The 24918-nt window shown below is 57.2% G+C and overlaps 9 protein-coding genes across 9 annotated transcripts; 5 read left to right on the forward strand and 4 right to left on the reverse strand.

Moving 5' to 3' along the window:
• Positions 1-1047: 1047 nt before the first annotated feature.
• C8Q71DRAFT_700622 (uncharacterized protein) lies at positions 1048-2541 on the forward strand (the record flags this gene model as incomplete). Its single annotated transcript, XM_047920130.1, has 2 exons — positions 1048-1669; positions 1736-2541. 2 exons carry the CDS (start codon positions 1048-1050, stop codon positions 2539-2541), a joined length of 1428 nt encoding a protein of 475 aa, XP_047782976.1.
• Positions 2542-3201: 660 nt separating this feature from the next.
• Positions 3202-5227, reverse strand: C8Q71DRAFT_904415 (nucleoside phosphatase family-domain-containing protein). Its single transcript, XM_047928851.1, has 2 exons — positions 4855-5227; positions 3202-4799 (listed from the first exon to the last, which is right to left on the reverse strand). The coding sequence occupies exons 1-2, from the start codon at positions 5042-5044 to the stop codon at positions 3316-3318; spliced, it is 1674 nt and encodes a 557-aa protein (XP_047782977.1). The 5' UTR covers positions 5045-5227; the 3' UTR covers positions 3202-3315.
• A 562-nt stretch (positions 5228-5789) lies between these two features.
• Positions 5790-7868, forward strand: C8Q71DRAFT_343511 (uncharacterized protein). Its single transcript, XM_047917943.1, has 3 exons — positions 5790-6044; positions 6094-7728; positions 7784-7868. The coding sequence occupies exons 1-2, from the start codon at positions 5919-5921 to the stop codon at positions 7696-7698; spliced, it is 1731 nt and encodes a 576-aa protein (XP_047782978.1). The 5' UTR covers positions 5790-5918; the 3' UTR covers positions 7699-7728; positions 7784-7868.
• Positions 7869-8359: 491 nt separating this feature from the next.
• On the reverse strand, positions 8360-11491 carry C8Q71DRAFT_794571 (Sodium/hydrogen exchanger family-domain-containing protein; the record flags this gene model as incomplete). The annotated part of the gene is made up of 9 exons (XM_047925542.1): positions 8360-8785; positions 8846-9929; positions 9982-10120; positions 10177-10225; positions 10278-10394; positions 10448-11088; positions 11141-11236; positions 11286-11361; positions 11420-11491. 9 exons carry the CDS (start codon positions 11489-11491, stop codon positions 8360-8362), a joined length of 2700 nt encoding a protein of 899 aa, XP_047782979.1.
• Positions 11492-12115: 624 nt separating this feature from the next.
• C8Q71DRAFT_794572 (uncharacterized protein) lies at positions 12116-12705 on the forward strand (the record flags this gene model as incomplete). The annotated part of the gene is made up of 4 exons (XM_047925543.1): positions 12116-12223; positions 12295-12382; positions 12459-12537; positions 12669-12705. The coding sequence occupies 4 exons, from the start codon at positions 12116-12118 to the stop codon at positions 12703-12705; spliced, it is 312 nt and encodes a 103-aa protein (XP_047782980.1).
• A 1737-nt stretch (positions 12706-14442) lies between these two features.
• On the forward strand, positions 14443-18150 carry C8Q71DRAFT_820478 (Sodium/hydrogen exchanger family-domain-containing protein). Its single transcript, XM_047926179.1, has 9 exons — positions 14443-14830; positions 14883-14958; positions 15007-15102; positions 15150-15790; positions 15846-15962; positions 16010-16058; positions 16106-16244; positions 16298-17486; positions 17541-18150. Exons 1-9 carry the CDS (start codon positions 14765-14767, stop codon positions 17973-17975), a joined length of 2808 nt encoding a protein of 935 aa, XP_047782981.1. The 5' UTR covers positions 14443-14764; the 3' UTR covers positions 17976-18150.
• Positions 18151-20234, reverse strand: C8Q71DRAFT_738224 (Nop-domain-containing protein). The gene is made up of 5 exons (XM_047922650.1): positions 19924-20234; positions 19029-19870; positions 18855-18972; positions 18415-18773; positions 18151-18351 (listed from the first exon to the last, which is right to left on the reverse strand). The coding sequence occupies exons 1-5, from the start codon at positions 20129-20131 to the stop codon at positions 18286-18288; spliced, it is 1593 nt and encodes a 530-aa protein (XP_047782982.1). The 5' UTR covers positions 20132-20234; the 3' UTR covers positions 18151-18285.
• Positions 20235-21359: 1125 nt separating this feature from the next.
• C8Q71DRAFT_343793 (uncharacterized protein) lies at positions 21360-22348 on the reverse strand. The gene is made up of 3 exons (XM_047917944.1): positions 21797-22348; positions 21472-21732; positions 21360-21410 (listed from the first exon to the last, which is right to left on the reverse strand). The coding sequence occupies exons 1-3, from the start codon at positions 22076-22078 to the stop codon at positions 21369-21371; spliced, it is 585 nt and encodes a 194-aa protein (XP_047782983.1). The 5' UTR covers positions 22079-22348; the 3' UTR covers positions 21360-21368.
• Positions 22349-23241: 893 nt separating this feature from the next.
• C8Q71DRAFT_720805 (uncharacterized protein) lies at positions 23242-24346 on the forward strand (the record flags this gene model as incomplete). The annotated part of the gene is made up of 2 exons (XM_047921384.1): positions 23242-23710; positions 23784-24346. 2 exons carry the CDS (start codon positions 23242-23244, stop codon positions 24344-24346), a joined length of 1032 nt encoding a protein of 343 aa, XP_047782984.1.
• Between the last annotated feature and the right edge of the window lie 572 nt (positions 24347-24918).

The following is a 24918-nucleotide window of genomic DNA, read 5'->3' on the forward strand; positions in this document are numbered from 1 at the left end:
GGCGCGCGACGCGCACCCGCACGGCGGGCGCACTCGCTGCAGCGGGCATCCGGTCCGCGGACGGCGCCCCGCCTGCGCCTCATCGATGGACATTCCGCCGATTGTCCGGCGCCCCCTGTGCCCTGCGCTGCCCTCCGCCCAGGATGCATGCTCAGGGACGCGAGTGCGGGGCCGCGCACGACGAGGAACGTGTTCGCAAGACGTGGCGGACACGCCCCGCCACGCGTGCTGCGGCGACGCCCCGCCACGCGTGCTGCGGCGACGTGTTCGCCTGCGGTCTGTACACGCCCTCTGCGCGAGGCTACGTGCCGACTGGCGGCCATTTCGGACGAATCTGCGCGGCCACACCGACGCGGCGGATGCATGGGATCTTATCAGGGTGCCTGATCCGGCGACCTAAATGTTGACTCGTCTTCGGTCCCTCACAGACGCCCGTCCGCGCGCCCGCTGATTTGCGCAGGATCGGGCGGAATTTGGCGGCAGGGGCGTCGGGGATTGGCCAGGGCAGGCAGAGTGTGCCAGATAGTTAGCCAGAATGGACGTGCGACTTGCCATGTATGGACCCGGCGGCGGGGGCTAGGACACGCGCGCCTCTGAGTGTGAAATGCGGTGAAGTTTGCGCGATAAATAGCAGGCGCGAGTCAGACCGTCTGCCGTCTTTCTCTCCTCCCCCCACCACAACCCACCGTCCCGAACAGTACAGGGCTGTTCGAGACAGGTTCGAGTCAGAGCACTGTGAGTCCCCCCCATTTGTCCACCCCGAGTCCGTCTGCCTCGTCCGCTCGGCGTAATCGTCAATCATCATATTCCTCGTATTGTGCGGCAGAGTCATCCCGCTACTGCTCCGTATCCATCGACGCGACGATGTTTGCAACCTTTTCGTTCAAGGATCCCGAGTCGGGTCCGAGCGTTTCCGTCCGCGAACCGCAGAGCGCCAGTTGGTCCTACTACCACACCCAGGTCGGGGCGTCGTCGTCCCCGAGGGTCGCGCATGCGCATCAGCCCGAGTCACAGTCCCCTCGCATCGCATCGCCGGCGGACATTCAGATGGCAGACTCCAGTCATGAGAGCCCACAACTGACAAGGCGCACGTCGTCTCCTTCCAGACAACCTCGTCGGCCGTCACGCTCGCCCGTGCCGCCCACCGCCCCCGACCCCCAACCCGCTACCGCCTTGTTCCCATTCCCGCGTAACCAAAACATCTACCGTCGCCAGAATGTTCCGCCTTCTTTTGTAAGCGCGTCGTCTCGCGACCAACCCGGACCCTCCACTCGCCCGTATGGATTCACTCGCCCCAGCACTAACCTTGGAAGTACTCTTCCAAGCTTCTCCCCATCCCAGTATGGATCGATAAGCACGCCTAGTGATCGTCCTCGGACAACGCACCCGGTCTTCACCTCGACCTCGGATCTAGTCGCCCACCATGGCCTTCCCCAGTCTCTGCCCCCTGTGCCTCGTACAACAAGATATTCGACCCCAGTTTCCGACTCTCGCTCAGAGTCCATCTCAGCGTCAAACGCTAATCCAGATCCCGACTTCTCCTCTTTGTGCTCGAACTACCTGGCAATGCTGACCAAAAAGCCTGAGGATAGGCAACAATCCGCTGCGGACGCGCTCCCCGATGTCGACAACGGGGCTGCGGTCCAGGCTCTCATGGAGGTGCTGCAAGGTGAACTCGATGTTGACGTTGCATTCGCCACATCGCTAACCATGTCTGGTGTCGGCGTCTTTTCAGCATCTCCTGAGTTCCAGGCAGTGGCTGACTTCAACGACTTCCTCACGTCACCGATGGAATCCCCATGGGACGACTTCCTCACAACACCCGTGGTCGGAACCGACAACGTCGGCTCGGACATGTTCACCAGTCCCGCCATCGTCGACGACGATGACTTCGACGGCTTCGGCGGGCCCTCGCTCTTCGGTGGCTCGATCGGCCTGACCGGCGGTATACAGGGACCTGCGAAGGCTGACCTTCCTCCGCCCAAATCTGTCCCACTGCCGACTACTGATGGCTTCGACGGCCTGTACACAATGCCGTCGCCGACAACACCTGCCCTCGACCCCGCATCCCTTCATTCGTCACCCCGCGTCCCTCCGCTAGCGGCGACCCCGTCGACACCTGGTCAGCCTCTTCGACAAGGTGGCCCGACGGGGACACGGAAGAACGTCACTCCCGACTCGCTCGTACCCCTTGACGCGCCGATCCAGCCTCGCAAGTACGTGCTGCCTTCGTCGACTTCGCGCAAGGAGGTCCCGGCTGTCTTCGCGCGTAAGCGTGCACGCTCGTCAGCGTTCGGCGATGAGGACGAGCTCTGTGCGGATGACCTGCCACAACACGACTTGGATGCGATCGAGGCGAAGCGGCGGCAAAATACTCTTGCGGCGCGGCGCAGTCGGAAGCGGAAGCTCGAGCACCAACGCGGGCTGGAGATGACCGTCGAGCAGGAGCGGACGGAGAAGGAGATGTGGAAGGCGCGGGCGACGATGTTCGAGGCGCTCCTTCGGAGCCATGGCCTCGAGGTGCCTCTCATCAACCCATGAACGCTGTGAGCCTCCGCCAATCTCTTCGTCTCCTGCTTGTAAACAGTCGTGTCGGTCCTCGTCGTCGTCATCATCCCCTATGCTTGTCGTCCTCATCCATGACGTCCTCATCAGCGCTTGCCAAATCTGAGCGCGTACATTATGCTCTATATGTGTTTTCCTTATTCTTACTGATACGAATCATCACTCTGTTTACCCTCACCCCTTCCCTTCCCCCATATTCCCCATCGCCATCGTTTACTACTGTTTACGTTACAGTCAATTGCTCGCCGCCGTTTCGCATCCTGGCGGCCTTCGCTGCTCCGTGTACCGTTAGTACCACCATCGTTCCCCCACCCCACTTGCTAGGAGCAGCGTCGTATCCCCCTTCCCATGTCCCCCATTCGCGTATAGTCCAGTCGAAATTCGATCTGCGTAGTCTCATAGTTTCCGTAACGTGTCGATGCGACTAGTCAGTAGCGCACGAACAGATGATATCCTGCAATACGATGATGTGAGGCCAATGTGAGGCACTGTATTATTGCTTGTGTGACGTGGGCTTCAAACAGTGAAAGCGAGTGAACTCTTCGTCTTGCGCTTCGTAGTGTCCGGAGTACGATGCTGGCCCGGGGTTGCGTGCCGTTGTACTAGGAGGTTCGCAGCAACCTGGCAGCAACACTTCGACGGTAAGAAATGGAATAAATAGCACGAGCGCAGGTCATCTACATGATACGCAGGGTATGATACATGTTATCCACGATGTCTGCTACAATACCCTTAAGACGAGGGCGAGCTCTATACCCTGCACTTGATGTCGCCGCCGACCATCGCCAGCGTCGCACCCAAGCACCAGCCGAGTTCCGTGCCCTCAATCTTCTTGCCAACCTGCACCTCGCGCTGGCCGTCCAGCTCGTATCCAAGCCGCAGGAGCGCGTGCATGAACGTCAGGTCAAGGCACCACTCCGGGCGGCCCTCGAGCTCCTCCATCAGCGCTGCATTCGAGCCCCAGTGCTGCGTCCAGCTTGGCTTGCCGGGACACACCTGCTGCGCGAGCGCCGCGAACGTCGCCACGGACAGCGGGGCCTTCGCGAGCGCGGGGTCCGCGTCGAGGAACGGCTGGAGGCGGTCGTAGAAGTACGAGAGCAGGAGGACCTTGCCCGCGGGGAACGTCTCCATGAGCGAGGGCTGGTACACGCCGTTGAACGAGCACGGCTTGACCTCGCAGATCGCGTCCTTCGCCATGACGAGCTCGACGACGCGGTTGCACGCGTCGAACGCGCCGACGTCCGCGCCGACCATCGTCACGCCGAACTTGCCGCCCGGCGCGTGCGCGTCCTCGACGTCGACGGGCTTCGCCGTCCCGCGCGCGAGGCACGGGTTCGCGATCGTCGCGTTCGCGCCGCTGCTCGTCCCGCGGAGGGAGCCCATGAACTCGACGAGGCGGTGCACGCTCTGGCGCGCGCGCATGAGCCCGTAGCCGAGGTAGGAGTGCTGGTAGAGCACGCGCTTCTTGCCGCCGAACGTGAGGTCGTATTTGTGCTCGCCCGGCTCGAGCGTGCTGTCGGGCTTGCTGAAGATGGGCTCGAAGACGATCTGCGTGGACGCACCGCCGAGGTCGAGCACGGCGTACGAGGGCGTGCCCGCGGGCGAGTCGCCTCGGATGGTGTTGAGCAGGTAGTTGGCGGTGATCCAGGCGTAGACACCCTCGTCCTTGCCGTCCATGATGACAACGCCGTCCTCGTCTTTGAGGCTGAAGAGATACTTCGTGTGAAGGTGTGCCTTGACAGCGTCGAGGATGGCTGCGCTCTCCGCCGCCCCGAGTAACCGTAGACCTGCCGTCGCCTTGACCTGGACAGGCGTGCACGACTGCAGATTCTTGGGGATGATCTTCGCTGCCTCGTCGAGCAGCACGTCCAGACTCTGCGCTGCCTCCTGTGGCCTCCCAGAGTACGATGATAGGCCAGGCTGTGTCATGCGGAAGACTTCGTACTCGTACATCGGCGACTGACCGCAGTTGTTGAACTTGTAGATGTGGATGCGCGAGCCAGTGGAGCCGGCGTCGATCATCAGTGCGTACTGAACGAGAGGAAGGGATGGCTTGAAAGGCGCTATACAGTGGACAGTTTTGGAGAGGTCGGGGTCGTTCTCGGGGCCCGTAGGCGGTCCTGGCGGTGGTTGGGGAACCATGTCATCGTCGTGCACGGGGACATGGACGGGGTCCGGTACTACTGGCGGCAGTGGTGATTTGCCCATCCCCGACCAGTCTGGCCGAAGAATTGCTACAACGACGCATGCATTCAGTGAGAAGTCAACAGCAGAGAGCGGCATACGTACATGGTATCTCATGCGGGATGATCGTCTCTTTGCGGGGCCCGAAGATATATACGAGCCCAACTATGACCACCCCGGCCAGCGCGAATTTCTTCCATCCTGCGAGACGCATGGCTGTCCCTATCCTGTTCACCCCATGCCCGCCCTCCAATCTCTCGTAGTTGCTTGACGTGGGGCTTCGTGAGCCGAACATGCTTGTCTTCCGCAGGTGTGTGTTGCCCCTCGCCTGCTCAATGGAGGTCGAGTGTCCTCGCCGGTGATGTGGTATGGTGCTAGAGATTAACGGCGGAAACCGTGCATGTAGGAGTAGAGATGAACGAGCGAGTGAAGGGGTGTTGCCACCAGCGTGTTGCAGAGCACGCTCGGCGCTGAGCGCTGAGCTTGTTATGGGCGCTCCCGACATCCAGGCACCCTTCACTGGACCAGCTCGTCCTCCTGCCGCGTCCACTCTCCACAATGCTGACTGACAATCACTTTTGCTTTTAATATTCATGCTGATTTGCGAAACACCTCAAAGTAGGCGTCCGATGGTGCCAATCGCAGCCTTGGGAGTCCAGACCACTAGTAACCGACCTTTCTGAGGGGAAGAAGGACCATTGTCCGGGAAACCTGTGAGTACTCTCAATGTGGTAGCTCGATGTATCTGCTCTGAATGAACTTTTGAAAGGAACAGAGAGCTCATGCCGCGTTGTTCGTTCATCGACTTCAGTGCGCTCCGAAATCTGTCTAGCCCCAGACTGACGGCGTTTGCTCACGCTGAACATGTCAGGCCCGAGTTGGACACCCCGCACAGAAACCCACAATGCATGCATCACGTAGCTTGGACAAGCCCGAGTAGTGTCAGCCCGCTGTGGCTGGCATCGCAATCCTGACTCTCCCCAGGGCTGGGGGCTGACCTCGGCATTAAACGAGGCTGACCTTGGGCTGGTGGGAGGCTAGCACTACCATTTCAGCATATAAAAGCGGGCAACGCTACCATTGAAGTCATTACCTACGTCCGGCTCAACCTTCCATCTCCCCTCGCAGATCATCATCTACATCTCACATCTTCAAGTATCTATCTCATTATGAACTCGTTCACTTCGCCTCATATTATTCAGAGGGGACGCGCCGTCCCCCTGAGGTTCTCTAGGCTCTCGTGTGTCCCTTCCAGAACTACCAGGGCCGACATATCCTCCGCCGTAGGTCAAGAGGTGAGTGACTCCATGTTATGACTCCGTCTTCGCTCACATCACTCTTCAGAGTGCGACTATGGTCGACGACTGCGTCGTTACGTTCGAGAAGAGCGTACTTGGCTGGCACGGCACCGTACCTGACGACGCTGCGCTTGACACGGACTCCTGGAAGGAAGCCTGGCTCGAGGACGATTTCAGCTCCTCTGGCTTCGTCCCCCTCTGTTCACAGCCCGAGTACGAGAAGACGTCTCTCAAGGCGAGAATGCAAACCGACAGCAAGCTCTCGCGCAAGCTCATCAAGTACATGGATCTTGCGGAGACGTACTTCGGCATGTCTGTGGACACGCAACGCAAGTTGGCCAGGGCCGGGAACGAAACCCGCGCCCTCGAGTTCGAAGTCGGCGAACTCCACGGACAAATAGACACTCTGACTGGCGAGCTCGCTGGCGCGAAAGCCCTCGCCGACGACCACAAGAAAGGAGTCTCTGAGCTCGAGTCTGTTCTGGATCTGGCTATGACTGCGATCGGCCAACTGCAGAAGCGCAACGAGGAACTGGAAGCTAGCCAGGTCGACAGCGAGCATCGTCTTCTTGGCTACGATGAACGCCTCCGGGAATCTCAGACTATGCTATACTCTGCTGTGTCTCAGGTTGAGAAGCTCTCCTCCGAGAACGAGAAGGTCGCCGACCAGAAGGCCGCTCTGTATGATGCTCTCTCCAAGTCTCTCGCCACGTCGGGTCCGAAGCAGAAAGCGTTGGAGATGGAGATCAAGGAACTCAAAGTTCTCCTTGCCCAGCGCGACGCGGACGTTCTTTTTGTTCGCAAGGAACTCCAGACCATGCGCGAGGAAGCTGCTGAGAAGGCCAAGGTTGTCGACGCTGCGTGGGACAAGAAGCACACCGACGCCGTCTGCCAATTCGAGCAGAGGCTATCCTTCATGCGCTCTGAGAGGGCCCGTTTCCGCATCGAAGCCAGGGAGCATAAGCACAAAGCGGCATTCGTCGAGAAACAGAAGGAAGCCTCCGAGGCCGCGCTTGCAACCTGCAATGCCAACCTGCAAGCCACATCTCTAGAACTCAAGAATGCGCAAGAGGATCTGACGTACGCTCAGAATCGAGTGGAAGAAGCTCAGAAACGCGGGGAGGCTTGCGAGCGCCACATCCGCTACTTGGAGTCCCTACTGCCAATCGAGGGCGAGGGGGCAAAGCGTCTTCTCAGCCTCGGCGACAAACTCGAGAAGGCCATGGCGAAGTCTCAGCACACGCGTACTCGCAAACTGCAGGACATCACCAACCGTCGTACCAGTGATCTCTGCGCTACGACCCTCACGCCTGCCCCAGTACGACCCTCTAGCAAGACGACCTTGCCTGTCTGCGCCAGCAGCTACGTACCAGGCCTGCAGGGAACCCCCTACGTGCCCACCCCGCCGGCGAGCTCCTTCCCCACGCCCGACTGGACCATGTCGGATGCATCCTCGCTCTCCTTCATCAAGATGCACGCTTCCAACCTGATAGACGTGTCGGAGGGCGAGATCCTGTTCGGCTCCATGGGCACGACTGCGAACCCGATCGACAAGTCGCCCATTGCGCCCCGCGCAGCCCCGAGTCGGTGCCAAACTGGGAGTGTGGGGTTGAACAAAGCACCCCGGGTGGTGGGCAGACGGAGGCTGTGAGACTCTCCGCGCGTCGTCCCTCAACCTAAGGTGTGTCTTGTCGTTTCCGCTGCCGGCGACGTTGTCTAATCGCGCGTTGACTTAGGGGACGACGCAGTCGAACCAACGAGGGTTCGACAACAAGTGACACGCGATAGGACCAATGGGAGAGTTGGCCACGGTAGTCGGGACAATTGCATCAGCGCAACATCTCGCGGGCGACCCCGGCATTATGGTTACTTAAGGAATATTGGCCGTACCTCGCGTGCCGTATAGCGTGCGTTGACCTCAGGACAAGTGAGTTGCATGTAAAGCTCGAGTTCTCGCTGGACAAGCTGACATTCTTGACGTGGTCAAGGCTTACCGCATGAAGACATCGCTCTGCGTCTTTACCGCCGTCTGCGAGTCCAACGTTTTCGAATCGGTCACGCACAGAGAGACATCTGTTTCGTTTCTTCTCGTCCATTTTTATTCCACGAGCCTCGATCTTGGATTGTGTATTTTCTATATGCATCACAATGGCAATGCAGACTGTTCAGAGATATGTACACCGTCAAACGTCGTATCTCTGTTATACACTGCTCGTAGTATCCCATTGACCCCAACAATATCATACATGATAAATACTCTACCATTCTGCAAACAAAGAGCAAGCACATAGCATCTCTACGTACGAAGACATCTATCCAGCCTTGGCCGCTTGCAGTACAACAATATCCGACTTGCAGCGAGCAGCCATCAGGATCGCGGCTACATCTCCAACCGTCTTCTTGACATCACCGCCAGAGCCACCATACTGCTCTGTCAACTGCGTGATCTCGCCATGGTGGTTCACAACGGCAAGACGCCGCGAACGACCAACCATAACGATCAGGTGGGCGCGGCGCTCAGCAGTGGATTCCGCGAGGCTATTCGCGTGCTCGACCACCGTGTGCAAGGGTGTGGGCGTCCGGATCTCCGAGAACTGGATGCGAGTCAATGCACCAGACAGTGGGCTATCGGGGGACTGTCGGGAGTTGTAGCGCGCCCAAATGACATTGTCTGCGGTTTCGGATTGCATGCGTGTCTGCGTCGTCTGGACATCATATACTGTGTCCGGTAACGCAACCTTGAGAGGCACGGAGCGAATAAATAAGTCGATGGTTCATCAAGGGTTGCAAACACATACCGAGTGTATTGTAGCTTCGTGAGGCAGTTCGCTACCCAGGTAGGCTATCTTCGGCTTGGCCAGGGAGTCGACCCTGTCGAGTTCGTCGAATGCGCTGTTCGTCATCCGGACAACGGTCGCGCTGACGCCAGGATGCGAGCACAACTGTACTACGAAGTTGAGCGCAAGCCTATCGTCCGGACCCCCAAAGAATGGCAGGAAGAGATGGTGTTCCCCATGCGGCAGACTGAACTCGCTCGGGTGCTGATGGTCAATGAACAGTGCGATGTCCGTGCGAGCCTGGGCGAAGATACCGCACACGAAGTTAGAGTGTAGGGTCGATGAAGCCTGGCCGGGACCGGAGCCAGCTGCACGGAACAGAGCTTCGAAGGGGTTCGAGCCGTCTGCGCTGCCGGATGGCATGTCTGCCATATTATCGGTGCTGTGTGGAGCCGGGACCCAGGGTACGAGGACGAGCTGGGAGCCATGGTCCTGTGCATGCTCCAAGACACTCGAGGAGAGGTCTTCGTAAGGAACTACCGCCAGGGACGCGGAGACGGAGACGCGGTGGAGGCGGCCAAATGTGCCAAAGATGTTCAGTAGCGGGTCCTTGCGCAACATGCTCTCCGTGTTCGAGGAGCGCATAACTGCGGATGTTCGGTCGGACAGCTCAACCAATCGGAGAGCATTGATGCATATGTCCGACGAGCGCTGCACAACTTTCTCCTTGGGCGAGCTGTTGTGGATGGGCGCAGGCTGGATGAGCTGCGTAAGCACCATCATACCCGGGAGGTGTTCGATTCTGTCCAGTACAACTGTGAAGCGTGACTTATGTTCTTCGACCTCGTTCCACTTTTCGAGTGTAGGAGCATTGATCTTCTCGGTTGCGGCGCCCTTCTCGTCTGCATCCGACACCGAAGAGTTGACATCGGGGTGAGAGGTGTGGTGCCCCAGGCGTACGCGCATCGAGGGCGGGTAGAACTTGTTCACGAGCGGCGTGGTCATAAATGTGAGGACGACCGCTTCCAGTACGAACATGGAGAAGACCTTCTGTGTGAGGATTCCGGCAGAAAGGCCAACATTGAGGACGATCAGCTCGACCAAGCTGCATACAAGTTTGAGTATCGCTGGAGTCACTGCAGGGAGGCGCGACGCACCCCTTGCAACTCATGAAGGAGCCAATGGTGCCAGCCTCCCGCCAGGAGAATCCGAGTATCTTCGCTGCGATTGTGCAGCCTGAAAACTTGCCGGAGAAGGACAGGGTCATAATGGCGATAGTGAATCCCCAGGTTATGCCTGGAATGCATGGGACCATTATATCTCCGTCACGCTTCTGGTCAGACAGTACGCACCGTCATTAAGCAGACCAAGGTTGGTGTTCAGACCTGACAGCGTGAAGTACTGCAGACGATGAAAACTCGATCTCCTGGGGGGTAAGATAAGGGGTGCCTACCAGTGGCAGAAAGATGATCTGAACCATGTCCTCGAGCTTTTCCGTAAGGGCGATACACAAACCGCCCTCACGAGGGATGATGAGGCCGACTAGGAAGGCGCCGAAGATTGCTTGAACCTGAAGTTATGTCAATAATCGCATAAAACTGGATCCTGAGAGCAACTACTTACGCCAATGACATCCGTGAAGAAGGCCGAACCAAACATAAGCAGGATAATGACGGTCATAAAGAACATAGTGGGGCCATTCTCTATAGAACCTGTCCTCCGCGCCAGCCAATACACGGCAGGCTTGACGGCTACGAACAGAACGATACCCCATGCGACGGTGATGAGCAGAATCCACAGGCATGTCAGCCCCGAGCCCGCATTGACCAGTGCCACGCTGAGAGCGAGGAGGGTCCATCCGACAATATCGTCAATGACGCCAGCGGAAAGCACAGTGACACCAACGTGAGTATCAAGGAGCTTCAGCTCGGTCAAGATACGACAGAGAACGGGGAAGGCAGTGATGGAGTATGCGACGCCCGTGAAGAGCATGAAGTTGGTGTATTTGACGGAGCTGCTGATGAAATGATGGTATAGCGGCACTGACAACGCAGCACCAAGGCCGAACGGTAGGGTGATGCCAGCCAGCGCGATGAAGGGCGCCTTCTTCATGTTGCGCTTGACGACAGACCAATCAATCTCGAGACCGACCAGGAAGAGGAACAGACATAGCCCGATGTTGGCGACGAGCGACAGGTATGGAGTAGCCACGGCCGGGAATATGTGTTGCGTGAAGCCAGGAATCCGACCAAAGGCAGTAGGCCCTACGGGGACGCTTGAGATCACGAAAATTGGCCGTCCATGTTCTGCACGCACCCAACAGAATACCTCCAATAACCTCTGCGATGACCTTCGGTTGTCTTATCCTCCGCAGGATTAACGCAAGGAGCTGAGTTATCATCATGATGACACCTGTTCCAGATTAGCACAGCGACGATCCTGCAATTGGCTGTAGACGCACCCAGCTGGATGATCCATGTCTTGAGAGGATCTGTCGTAGTGAATGCGCTCGGATCCTCGCCAGTCAATAATCCGCCCTGACCGGAGAAGTCAATTCGGACATCGCGAAGAGGATAGTGAACCGACGCTGCGCACCTGTTCAGTGGCGTCTCTCTTCCACTGCAGCGACCCCGCGAGGTGGAAGACACTGCTGGAGAGCCCGTCCATGATGGTTGAAGCCAAGGGGAGTCAACAAGAGGGCGGGCCGTTCCTTGTTTCATGGAGTACTAGTTTGTCTCCGCATCACAGCCCGCCGCTAAACTCGATGTGTTAATTCAAAACATCTAGGCGCTGATTGTCATTATGTCAACGACTGCGTGATATGGCGGAAGAGACAGTAGACAGCGCTGGGTCGTAGCCATCTTCAACAGCCTCGTTTCCGGATGGACGTAGCTAGAACGTGTGGTCATGAGCCTAAGGTTTGCTATAGTGTTGACTCGAGCTCGCGGGCCCATCGGTAGGCGGGCTTGGGCGGTGTAGGGATTCGGAAGCTACCCATATGCGGAAACCCGGGCTGATGCCGCAGAAACAGCGCGTGGATTCAACGTACTTATGATCAGAAAAACATGTCAGGATTGTGACCTATGTACCAGCGATGGACGGCAGGTTGTTGCTCATGCTTTCAGTCATCTCATGCTAGTAATATTCGCGAATTCAATATCGGCTAGTAAGATCGCAATCTCAGGCGTCTACTGTAGCAAATCTCAATGGATCTGGATTAGCGCTGACAAAGTGCACCCGTCCCGTCTGCGTCCCGTACCTCATCTTGCTCCCTGCCTTTCTACGCCTCTCATGCTTTTCTGTCCAAACTGCGCAAATTTGCTTGTCATATCTGCAGAAACGGGGTACAACAAATGGGCATGCAACACCTGTGCGTATGAGTTCCCGATAACTAAGCAAGTCCGTGACTCTGGCGGCGTTTGCGGCGGCGAACTCTGTGTGCTGACTTGGGCTGCCGTGCCTCGCAACAGATGACCTCGCGCACAAAAATGAAGCGCAAGGTGGTTGATGACGTTCTAGGAGGCGAGGAAATGTGGAAGCACGCTGACTCGACCGGTGGTACGTACGACCATCCCGCGGCGGCTCCTGCGCCTTATCCGACGGCCGTGGCTCACTCGCGACCAAACACGCACAGCGACGTGCCCCAAGTGCGACTTTGGCAGGGCGTACTTCTATCAGCTCCAGATCAGGTCCGCTGACGAACCCATGACGACGTGTACGTGCCCCTCCTCCGTCCCTTCCTCCGATATAGTTTATCGAAGCGATCGCGTCTGCTGTCTAGTCTATCGGTGCGTATTGGACATATTGTGCTACAAGATAAGAGGACTCATGCTTGACGTATCAGATGTGCCTCTTGTGGGAACAACTGGCGAGAAAACTAATGGCACGACCGCAATCGCCATGACCCGGCGTACGCGGGTACTCAGAACATCGGTATTGCCAGAACCCCCTTCCTCTACGCCATCTGGCTAAATGCATGTTTATAGCTTCTTCAATTCATCGCAGAACGCGCCGGTCTCGAATGGCAACCGAGACCAGCAAAAAGTCCGGGACAGTTACGTGAACGGGAAGGAGAGAAATAGGTATCTCCATAACCTATGACTGGGTCCACATCAGACCAGGGCCTAGTAGCGACTGCACCTGTATGCAATGCTCGCGTGCTGCCATGTGTCCACCGCGGCAGCGGCGAAACTTGTATTACCATGGGATCTCGTGGGAGGGCTACCGGTACGGTGTGTATTGAATGTCTCGTCGCGCATTGGTTATTCTGGACGGTCACCCGGGATATCTCATGTCTATGGAGCCGCGTCGCTCAAAGGCTCCGCCTAAGTGGGACTATCTTCACACACTCGCACGGATCTTCGGGGTGGAGAAGAGAGAAGACAACGAAGGTAGGACGGTTTATTCTGTCAAACAAGCTTAGTCGTTCTTGCGAAAAGAAGTTCCGTGATTATCCCAACCTTCCGGTGGTTCATGGTGACTGGTTAACATTCGTTACGTATTTGCAACGCGTGCAAAAACTTACCTTGTAGGTTGTCGGCGACTTGGTACAGATGTCCAGGATGAGGAAGGGACCGGGACCGAGGGGATGTCAATCTGATGTTCAGCCCGAATCGGTCACTTTACGTGCATTTCCCTCGGCAGTTCGATCTGAACGCGAGCCGTGCTGCGTTGTGCCTGGTAAGTCATTGAATTCCTCCTGAAATAATTGCGAAAACGTGGCTGAAATGACTGGCAGCGTCGACTTCGTGCGGATGATTGACATTTGCAGCCGCATTACAGGGCAGGTATGCAGCGGCAGCTGGCGACAGCGTGCGGCGCCGTACGTGGGCACTGATCCTCAAGGATGTGCTTTTGGTCCGTTATGCGCATCCGCGCATCAACTCATGGATTCATGCCCATTCATATTGAGTTTCGGTCTTCCATTTTCCCGGAGATGAGGGCTGGGTAGGAGCAGATCACTCTCACGCAGGCACTCTCCATGCAGTAATCGAACGACCGAATGAAGTCGGTGATCGGATCCTATGGGGTAAGCAAGGGGTTGGTGTTGTAACACAGATGGCGAGCGGCCTCCTCTTGCGCGCGAGCCCGTGGCGCGCGGTTGCTTGCTCGAACGTATGATTCATAAATCTCATCGTTCGCTATGACTCACCGTCCGGAACAGTGTTCTTTGCCGCCAAGCTTGCTTCAGTCGTCTATATTTTGCGTGATCGTCCACATATCGCGAACTCGTATACTCATTGCCGACTTTAGCGGACTATGTGTTCGCCTCCCGCCTTTCATGCCCGTAGTGAGTAGCAACTGTTTCTACGAGCAATTGACCACGTCACCGAACAATCCTGCGGCGCCGAAGTGATGTGTGGCCGGCGAGACAACTCGTCAGGGGAGTCCGGATCAACGATACGTATCACCACGTCGGCCAAATTCCAGTCATCTTCTCGTCCACATTCCGCCCCTGTCTGCAGCAGCGCTAGCGAGAGTTGTAGCTCAATGAAGGCGACGATTAATAGGATCGTCGAGGCGAGCGGCGCAAGTTCGTAGTACCGCAGGGCTGGGCGCCTGGGCGAGGTATTATTATAGGCGGGCGTTTTGCGGCTTTTGCCAGTGGGGAAGGGCGCCTAAGTGGATCAGAGCCAAGGCAGTTTGATTGTTGCCGCCACCGCCGCCACCGCCGCCTTGGCCACAGCTTTCGACCGTCTTCATCCCTTTTCTAGTCCCTCCACGTCTCTCCCCCACGCCCATGACCTGAGGCTCACGACCGTCTGCACGACGACTGACGACATCCGCCGCGTATCGTCTATCTATCGGTGCATCAAGCTCAATAAGGCTTGGCCAGCCACCGTGCTCCACTTCGCTTAAGAGTGGCTTAAAACCGTGCCAAATCAATTGGTCGACGCCCAGAGAAAGACGCTCTCTTGCTGACCTTGCCTCTCAACCACCATGGGTCAGTTCTCCGACGCCGTTATCGATGTAGCGGGGTCGTTTCGTCGAAAGAGGGAGGACACGGTATGTGGCTCGCTTCACCCTGCGTGCGCTTTATGTTCAACTCACCCTGCAGGGCGGTCTCCTCACTGGTGAAGATCCGAGTGTGTTCGTTGCCTCAGACCCTCTGAGAATGTTCATTATACAGCTCGGTAAGCGCTGCTAATAGCACATACTGGACCGTTGTTCATGTTCGGCAGGTGTGATCTTATTGCTCACCCAGCTACTGGGGTTGTTCTTGCGGAGGATCAAGCAGCCTAAGGTTATAGCAGAGGTGCTTGGTGGCATTCTACTTGGTATGTCACGCGCTTTCATTTATCTCAGTCAGTCTGACACCGTAAAGGGCCGACCGCGTTTGGTCGCATCCCGGGCTTCACGCAACATATCTTCCCCTCAAACGCGTCGTCATACCTCTCCCTGGTCGCAAACATCGGTCTTTGCCTCTTCTTGTTCCTCGTCGGAATGGAGATTGATGGCGCTATCGTCAAACGCAATTACAAGACCTCCACGGTCATCGCACTCGCGGGTATGGCCGTCCCGTTCGGTCTTGGTGCTGCGCTCTCGGTGCCGCTCTACCACACCTTCATCGCCAGCACCGTGAAGTACACGAACTTCATGCTGTTTACGGGTGTCGCCTACTCTATCACCGCGTTCCCCGTTCTATGCCGCATCCTCACCGAGTTGAAGCTCCTGGACACGAACGTCGGTATCATCGTGCTCTCCGCCGGAGTGGGTAATGATGTCGTCGGATGGATTCTCCTCGCACTCAGTGTGGCCCTCGTGAATGCCGGTTCCGGTCTGACGGCCCTGTGGATCCTGCTTGTTTGTCTCGCTTGGGCGCTGTTCCTTATGCTGGTGATGAGACATGTCATGTACTGGCTGGCACGGCGCACCGGCTCCATCGACAACGGTCCCACCGTGTTTTTCATGACTGTCACGTTCTTGGTCATGTTTGGCTCAGCGTTCTTCACGGACATCATTGGGGTAGGTTTCGACATAGTTGTTTCACCGCGCACTTTCTGAACTCAACCCTTTCTAGGTTCAAGCGATCTTTGGCGCGTTCTTGGCTGGTCTAATCATCCCTCGGGAAGGCGGACTGTGTATATCGCTCACCGAAAAGTTAGAAGATATGGTGCAGATTATCTTCTTGCCATTGGTGAGTTAAGCGCCGATGATGGCTAGATATATGCTAATCGTGCACAGTATTTCACGATCTCTGGTCTGAATACCAATCTTGGCCTGCTTAACGACGGTATGTTGATTTGTACCGGTTCGAAAAAGCCACTCACGGCACCACAGGCATTACGTGGGGTTACACCATTGCCATCATCGTCCTTTCGTTCAGTGGCAAGTTCGGCGGATGTGTGCTTGCGGCCAAGGCACTTCGCTTTTCATGGCGCGAGGCCGGCGCGATTGGTTCATTCATGAGCTGCAAGGGGTACGTTGTCCTCATGTCTGTGTTTCATATTCTAATGGCGGCCGTGATACTAGTCTGGTCGAGCTAATTGTCCTCAACGTTGGTCTCTCCTCGGGAATCCTCACGCAGCGGGTGTTCTCGATGTTCGTCCTCGAAGCGCTCGTGCTCACGTTCATGACGACGCCGCTGGTCAACAAATTCTACCCGCCCAGTATGCGCACCCGCGTCAGTCACGGCGGGCACCAAGTGGGGGTCAAGCCACCACCTTCGCCCACTGAGGTTGATGAGAATGTTTCGAGCGGCAGCTTGATGAAAGCCGAAACCACCCGGTCGACCCCGTCGGAGAAGTGGACAAGCAGCGGGGAGGAGCCGAAGACGCGCTTCACCGTTATCCTGGACAAGATCGAGCACGTCCCCGGCATGATGTCGCTCATGCAGCTGATCCAGCCGCCGTCGGCGACCTCGGAGGATGCTGACAAGGACAAACGCAAGAGTCTGAGGATGAAGCGCCCACAGCCGCTGCAGCGAGCAAGCAACGTGTCTGTCGATGCGCTCCGCCTGATCGAGCTCTCCGACCGGACGTCGGCCGTCATGCGTTCGTCCAACGCGGATACGCTGATCAACACCGACCCGCTGCTGAACATCTTCAGCACGTTCGGCGATCTCAGCGGCGTCTCGGTGTCTTCGTCGCTCGCGATCGTCACCTACGACGATCTCACGTCTAGCGTTGTAGAGCACGCGCAGCGGCACAGGTCTCAGTTGGTTCTCATACCATGGCTTCCCCCGCAGCACAGCACAGAGCACGGCGGCATGACGGTCACCTCAGGCGACGGGGCGGAGACAGCTCCGGCAAGCCCCAGGTTGGCGACCGCCTACATGTCCAATCCCTTCGAGACGCTGTTCCGTGGCTCGGGTTCCAACTCGAACCAGTCGCCCTCCGCGCTGCACTCGCACTTCGTCCGCAGCATCTTCGTGAGCGCGCAGACCGATGTTGCGCTGTACATCGACCGGCACCATCCCGGCGAGTCCAACTTGCCGATGTTGAACAGCCAGCAACACATCTTCATGCCGTTCTTTGGTGGTCCGGACGACCGTCTGGCGCTGGACTTCGTGGTGCAGCTGTGCGCGCACCCGAGGGTGACTGCGACGGTGGTGCGTGTGACACGGAAAGCGTTCGACGAGCTGGAGCACGTTGACTCGATGGGCAAGCCACAGGTCGCTCACCTGGGCGACGAGCGGCCGAACGAAGCAACGGTGCACACGGTACGTCACGTCTGAGGCTTTTTCCAGCGTAACCGACTTACCCGTTCTTCACAGACGACGGCGTTCCCAGACACGGTGTACGGTGCTCATACGACGCAGACCCGTATGCAATCCGAAACCGCGGACAATGTCACCTGGTCGCGGTACGCCTCCTATGAGCAGGACGACACCCCGCTGTCTACTGCCTTATCGCGCATCGAGTTCTCCGAGATCCGCACGCCGACACCGCTGCACACTGTGGTCGAGTACGCCACGAACATCACCAACTCTGCGAGCGAGCGCCGGTGCCGACCCATGATTGTCGTCGGCCGCTCGCGCCGTCTAGCTGTCGAGAACCACCACAGCGAGCTTAGAAAGCTCATGGAGGAGTACGGCAGCTTCGGCAGCGAGGTGAAGAAGACGGTGGGGGATGTGGCTGCGGCCCTCATGGCCACTGGCTGCAAGGCCAGCATCGTCGACCTCCAGGCAGCGAACGTTGCTCAGGATTAATGGTTGGGGTCCCTATAGCTGCATTTTTGATTAGTTGTCGCATCACGACCACTCACGATACCTGCATTTCTACCCGACTCCCATAATGACACACCTCGATCCTCACAGTTTCCGGGTCCATTGTCACGGCATACCCCTTTTAAACTGTCCATAGTCGGATTTAGTGTAGCACGCCATAGAGTGTGTACCATATCAATATAAAGAGCATGAAATGTGCGACGAGAGGGAGGGAAACAGCGGCATGAGGAACGAGTAGACAAACAGCGAGCAAGATACAGGGATGAGGACATATCGGGACAACGTCTCGGTACTACTCTTTGCTCTTCTTCTTCTTCTCCTTTTTCTCCTTCTTCTCCTTCTTCTCCGACTCTTCGCCCTGAACGTTTCATACGCGTGGTGAGTGAGATACCGCTAGCGAATCTGAAATACACGGCCGTACCTCGGCAGCCGCCTTCTCTTGCTTTTTCTTCTCCTTTTTCAGCGCCTTCTTCTCCTCCTTGGAGAGCTTCTGCTTCTTCGCCGGTGCCTCCGCCTCATCATCTACGTCCATATCGTCGTCGTCCCTGCTCTTCCGCTTCTTCTCCTTTTTCTTCTCCTTCTTTGGTGACGGCTCGATGAGCGGCAAGGCCGGCTCCTCGTCTGCCATCTCCTCGTCTTCGTCATCATCGAGGGCGAGCTGGTCGAGGACCTTGCGGATAGCGTCCGCGTTCTTCGACGGTGGAGCACCGGTCTCGAAGAAGCTGAGCCGCTCCTCAACCTGTTGCCTCAGGGCCTCGCCGAACATTGGAGAGGGTTTGTCTGTATGGACATGCGGCATTGCAAGGGGTGGGAAGATCGCCCGTGAGTAGGTGAGACGTCATCGAGGGAAAGGGCACGCACCAGAGTAGCAATCTATCCTCGATGCTATTGAGCACTTGTTCGCGAGGAACCGGGAGATGCGGCCCTTGTGTTTGGGGCCTGCGCGGCCAATGAAGGAGGAGTGGTAGATGAGGCCGTACTATCGACGGAACAACCGTTAGCCAGAAGCCCGTGTCAGGGGCGAGAGAGCCGTACCTTGGGTGTGTTACCCTTCGTCTTCAGCGCCCGGAACAGAGCCTTCTCTGCCCCCAGAATTTGGACGGTGCTCGCGGGGTACTTGCTCAGGTTCGTCAAGCTCCCCGCGTGGCTGATGAGCCGTGCTCCGATCCGCTCGCCCAGCAGCGCGGTCAGACTCGGCGCGACGACGTTCATCTTCTCCGAGAGGTAGGACTGGAGCGACTTGCGGTACTCTGCGATGGACACCACCCGCGTCGCGAACAGTTTGATGTTGAGCATGTCGATCTCCGAGAGGGTCGACCCCATGGAGCCGCGAGCCGCGTCCAGCACGTTCTGTGCGCGTGTCATGTCGTCGTCCAGGAGCGCAGCGAGGTCGGGCAGCTTCTCCTCATCCAACGACTCCTTCGCGCCGATGAATTGCGCGACCTTCGCGTACTGGTAGTTGTCTGGGACGATCCTGACCATTTCGGGGAAGTGGTAGCCGTACCATTCGCGGATACGCATGGAGAAGAGGTTCACGTCCTTGTCGAGCTGGTCGAGGAGGGCAATCGCCTGGATGATCATGTTGTCTATCCGGTTGACGTTGAACTTCAGCTTCGAGCGCGAGTACGAGTGACCCAGGCCGAGCTGGGCCTTGGTGAGATCGTCCGACTGCAGGCCCTTCAAGAGCTTTGTTGCGTGTTGCCGGATGCCGCGAATTATGTCTTTTGCGACCTCTGAGGCATCGCAATCGATGCTGAGAGTGGACTTTATGGAAGATGCAAGAATGGGGTCCCATACACCAAGGGTGACTGTCGACTTCTTCGACGGTTTCGAGAGGTTAAGCTCAAGGAGCGATTGCAGGTATTCGTTCAGGATGCCTGCATCGGCGTCGTTTGTGGTGCTCATGGATATAAAGCGACAAGGTACGTACCTTCCGACAAGTCATTCGCGTTCTCCAGAGCATGTGCAGCGCTCTTGAATGGCGAGAAACTGATCAACGAGACCATTTTGCCAAACTTCGCCAGGTCGTCAATCGAGTCCTGGACCGCCTTCGTCATGGCCCCCACATTCTCCTGGAGCTTGACCTCGAAGACCGCATAGCCAGAGGCAGATTCGAACAGAGCATGGGTAACCACCATGGCCAGCAGTCGTCGAGGGGGGATGCAACGTCGAGGACGACTCTGCAGTAGACTCTGGCTCGCCGCTCAGCCACCCGGGAGACACAGAAACTTTTGCCCTCGCGCACGTGATCAATAAACTCTAGATATTACTGTAAACGGAATTGGACTCGGCAATCGACTGCCTCCTTGTTAGTATTACTCTGTCCTGGTCCATAGGTCTCTGGTACGCTCGTCTCAAGGCCCAGTTCGCTAGACCCTTCGCGCTTCTTGGATTGTACTTCCGCATGGGGTTATGCCAGACTCATCTGAACCAAAACATTGGAACTGCAGCTGTATGATTGACTTGGCAAGATATCTCCTTCGTACTTATCTCCTTCGTACTGCCATGACGGCTGGCTGGTTTAGGTTGCTGCTTTCCTCAGTTTCTAAGCAGACGGTGCGGATGCAGAGGAAGTATTTGACTCCTGAGCCACCATCTGTCGAGACCGTTTGGGCGTTGCTTCAGAGTTCCAAGTGCTCGAGCTGATGCTAGACGCCTACTAAAGTTTTGGTGAGCTATTCTATCCTGACATCCACCGGAAGGCTGTTGCTCGGCCGCACAGAGTGGGAGTCCCATGCACCGATCTATATGTGTCTGTTGCCGGCGGGACACAACAGTATGCTTCCAGGCATGTAAATCTGAACAGGTACCTCTATTCAACGGACAACGTGACCTGCCAATCTACTCTGTGTCCCGTACTCGGGAGTCCTGGTACGTCCGCAGCTTAATGGAACGGTGATTTCTATGATTGTCAGAGGTAGGGAAGTAGTCACCCCGTCATCGGCCACAAATAGCAATGCTCGAGACCACTTCGTCCGTTGAACGCTCTCATTGCGCCGAGTCAACTGTGTAATGCATTTGTGGTCCCTGCAGGGACCACAAGCTCGGAGAATTTTGACCGACGTGTCCTGCGTCAGTGTCTGTTGTGGTTCGCAGGGTTCTGAGTCCAATGCAAGCTATACTAGTCATTGTAGTCCGAGGCCCTTCTATCCGGTCCGTCGGACTGGGCATAGCAGATGCGTTCGCTGCGCTCCGGGAGCATCATTACATCTATGCATACATTACCCCTTGATCCGCCCAGAATTGGACCAGCTACAGAATCCCAATGTCCGCCCGCGGATAGCTGGTATCGGAGGGAACGCCACTGTATTCAGAACCCTGGAGCTGACTTGTCAATGTGCGTGTCTCGGTGAATGAATTCGTAGGATGGCATTGCTAATGGCACAAGTGTGCCGCATCCAGCGCGTCGATCAGAGGCTATGACCCAACGGTGTTAGCTCAGGGTGCGCCCACACCGCTCGCACGGATGACAGCGTACCGCGACGGCGTCCTCCCACAGTGCATTGCGCACGACGTCCGCTAGACTGGATTTGCGCTGCCGAAACACTGTCGGCTGCCCCGACGCCCACTTGGTCCAGTCCGGGGCCTCGAGGCTATCACACCAGCCCTCGTATCTGTCTAAGACAATGCGGTGGCTCGCGTCCACGCTATGTGAAGCCCGTTGGTGTGCGGCGCCCGTCACGGTGAGATACAGGACGAATGTATCGGGATCGCTGAAGTCGGGGTTATCGTCGGGCGCCTGGAGGTTTGGTCAGATGGGGCACTGGCCTGCAGGCAGGATGGTTCGAGTCTGTTCGACTCACTTCGATCCGCTGCATCTGGAGTGTGCATTGCACCTCGTCTGGGGCGAGCGGGCAACCGGGGTCAATGCTACAGTCATCCGAGGTTACTGTGCTAGCGGCTATCCACCTGTCGACGGGACCCGGTAGACCCAGTCTTTCCCTGCGGTACTTCGCGCGCGCCTCTTCGTCAGATAGACGGTGTGGAAGTGACAGACGTGGTTTCACGCTCGATCTTTTCACCTTCGGCATTGCGTCGCAACAGTGGTGGTGGGAGGGGATACGATGACTCTGGCTCAGACGCATGGTCTTCTTTGAGGATTGTCGCGATGCACTGCTACGTCTATCGTAACTGATCTATTGAGGTAATCAGAGTAGGCATCATCGTTATCGCACCGATCCTAATATCCTAGAAGTAACAAACATTGCCTCAAGGCAACAGACCCGCACCGCTGAGGACTAGGATGGCAGGTCGGGAACGCCACCTGCCGTTTGTAGAGGATCTGCAACATCGGGCCCGATTCCCGCAGTACGGCAGTCCCATGTTCCTCGTGCGCCCGGGGCTTCATCTTGATAGAATCGCAAGCTTATTTCAAGTCGAGAGGGGGGCCTTCATGAGCGGAGGGACAGCTGGTCTGAATCTTGTCAGTGAAACAGAGTTGCACGGCGTGCCCAGTGTTGCCCTCGCGGACATCGGTAGCTACTCCTCACCTGCCTACTGCGGCGAGGTACATCACCCGGCAGCAAACGCATGTAGCCCCGGGCCACACTCCTACAGCAGTGTTTGCTCTTGCAGTCCTCGTCTCCTTGTCATGTGTATGGAATGAATGGTGTGATGGACGCCTCATGTGTTCCATGGTGTGGAAGATTGTGGAACGGGATCCGATAGCAGTTTGCAGCGTGCCCTACAATCGTTGTAGCAGCAAATGGTCAGGATTCCTCGCCGTCTGCGCTGCATACGAGCCCGACGGAGAGGCAGTGGCGGCAGCGGCGGGGACAGTCTGGGGTGGCGTCGAGTGGCGGAGGGGAGCGGAGGACCCACACGAACAAATAAGAGGAAACAGCGATGGGGACACGTGAGGGCCCGATGGATCTGCGGCCCGATATGGGCGACATTTAGACCGTCATGCCGCCTCGTGTCGGGGGTGAGGACAGCGGGACTCCCCCGCAATCGACCTTGCCTCAGTCCTCTCACCGTCCGGACTTCGCGCTGGTGAGGACCTCTCGGTCTTAATCTGCTCAGGGAGCTCGACTGCGAGGTCCTGATCCTCTGCGAGGAACGACCAAGGGCATTGCATGCTACGACCTGCACGACTAGGACCGTGTACGTGCGCCGCTCGTGTCCCCATACCGTTATCTGTCCGCGCTGCTGACCTTCATTCGCCCAGACTTGTCCACGACTCACCTTCCCTTACGCCCCTACCCCCTCCTCCCCTCCACTCGACAGGTGCACTCACCGCCGGCCCGATATGTTCAAGAAACTGCTGAAGGGCCTCGACTCGGCGCCTCCAACGCCCAAGATCGGCAGGATTGAGCTGCCCGAGGTGGGGGAGGGGGATGTATATTACTTTTCCAAGGCCGAAGGGTCAGCAATCGTGGACTGGTCTTCGGACAGCGAAGGCGCATCGCCGCGCTCACCCATCCTAGCCTGGCGTAGACCGTCTACGCCTCAACCAGAGGGTCCACTGAAGTCGCGACGCAAAGCCTCTACGCCTGTCCCAGAATCTCCGCTAAATCCACGACGCGGATCGTCATCGTCATCTTCATCCTATCATGTCGATGGCTGGAGGGCGCCGAGTAGGTCGTCGACACCCATGGCGGAGCCGAAGGGGCACGTCAGCAGGACATCGACCCCCCAACCGGGCTCCTCGAAGACTGCCCCGGGGCTCGCGTCGCCCGTACCCGTTAAGGCGGTGCGCAAAGGTATATTGAAACCTTGTAAGTTGAACGCGATCGAGTTCTCGTTCATCGCACGCACGTTCTCGGTGAAGACTCACCACGTGTGCTATAGCGTCGCCTCCGAAACCAGTCACCCTCCACTGGCAACTACTGCCATACGAAGCCGGGCGGTCGAAGAAGTTGCTTTACTTCAACGTCGCGTACCCGCCTGCCCTAATCCGTGATCATACGCGCATGCCGCCGATCTTGTTGCCCCAGTCGGAGATGGAGAAGCCCGCCGCGGAGATACCTCTGAGCGAGATGACCATACGCTGTTCACAGCTTCCACATTGGGATATCGTCGTGGCTCCCGCGGGCCCTGGTGGCGTAAGATGCGTCGACGTCTACCGCGCGATCTACGAGACCTTTCAGAAGGAGCTGTCCGAGACAGAGAGGGACCATTACATACCCTCTGGTCGTCGCCAACACTGCGAGGCGGCATGGCGCAAACGATGTAGGGAAGCGCCTGGGCTGCCCGAGGTTAACTTGAAGAAGGGGATGTGCCGCATCGATCTGCTCGAAGGACGGACGATATTCATGGGCCTCAGACGGCCGGTGCCGACGGATGACAAGCCGGATCGAGTTTGGGTGCTGGAGCTTGGGTTTCCGAAGGAGGAGCGCCGCTCAAGTCGTTGACGATATTTGCATGCCTACCGTATACGCGCCACCTGTCACGGTCAGTATCACAACCTTACCTCTGCAGCGCACTGTGCTGACGGCTCACCTATTCTGATGACCCTTGTCTAGGACTGGACTGGATCCTAATACCCACCCTGGATTGCAACACTCATTTTTCTTCGCATATCCCACCCACACTACTCTTGTCATCCAATATGTCGCACCCACACTCGCCCTGTGCACCCGTTCTCGCGTTCGACGCCACCCCCACTTCACCTCATCCTCATCGCATCGTGTAACACCACCATCTGTCAGAGCGGTCGCGCTGGCGTGAGACAACGCACGCTGCCGCTTACGGACCCCTGTATACTATGACCTACTTTTCGCATGTCCTAGGAGCACATGTTCATGCAATGATTTGTAGCCCACCCCTGTTCGCCTTCCAGCAGAGCTGCTCCATCAGATTTCGATAAAAGCGAACGACTCCTCGACTCTCATGTGAGGGTGCGTGGCTGCAAGCGAGTTCTCTAGAACAACTTGCCGTTAGCTGTAACGTACGCGAGACCATCGACACGACACCGGTGGGAGAG

This window comes from Rhodofomes roseus (genome assembly GCF_022264815.1).
Source record: "Rhodofomes roseus strain CIRM-BRFM 1785 chromosome Unknown C8Q71scaffold_3, whole genome shotgun sequence".
In the NCBI taxonomy this organism is placed as follows: domain Eukaryota; kingdom Fungi; phylum Basidiomycota; class Agaricomycetes; order Polyporales; family Fomitopsidaceae; genus Rhodofomes; species Rhodofomes roseus.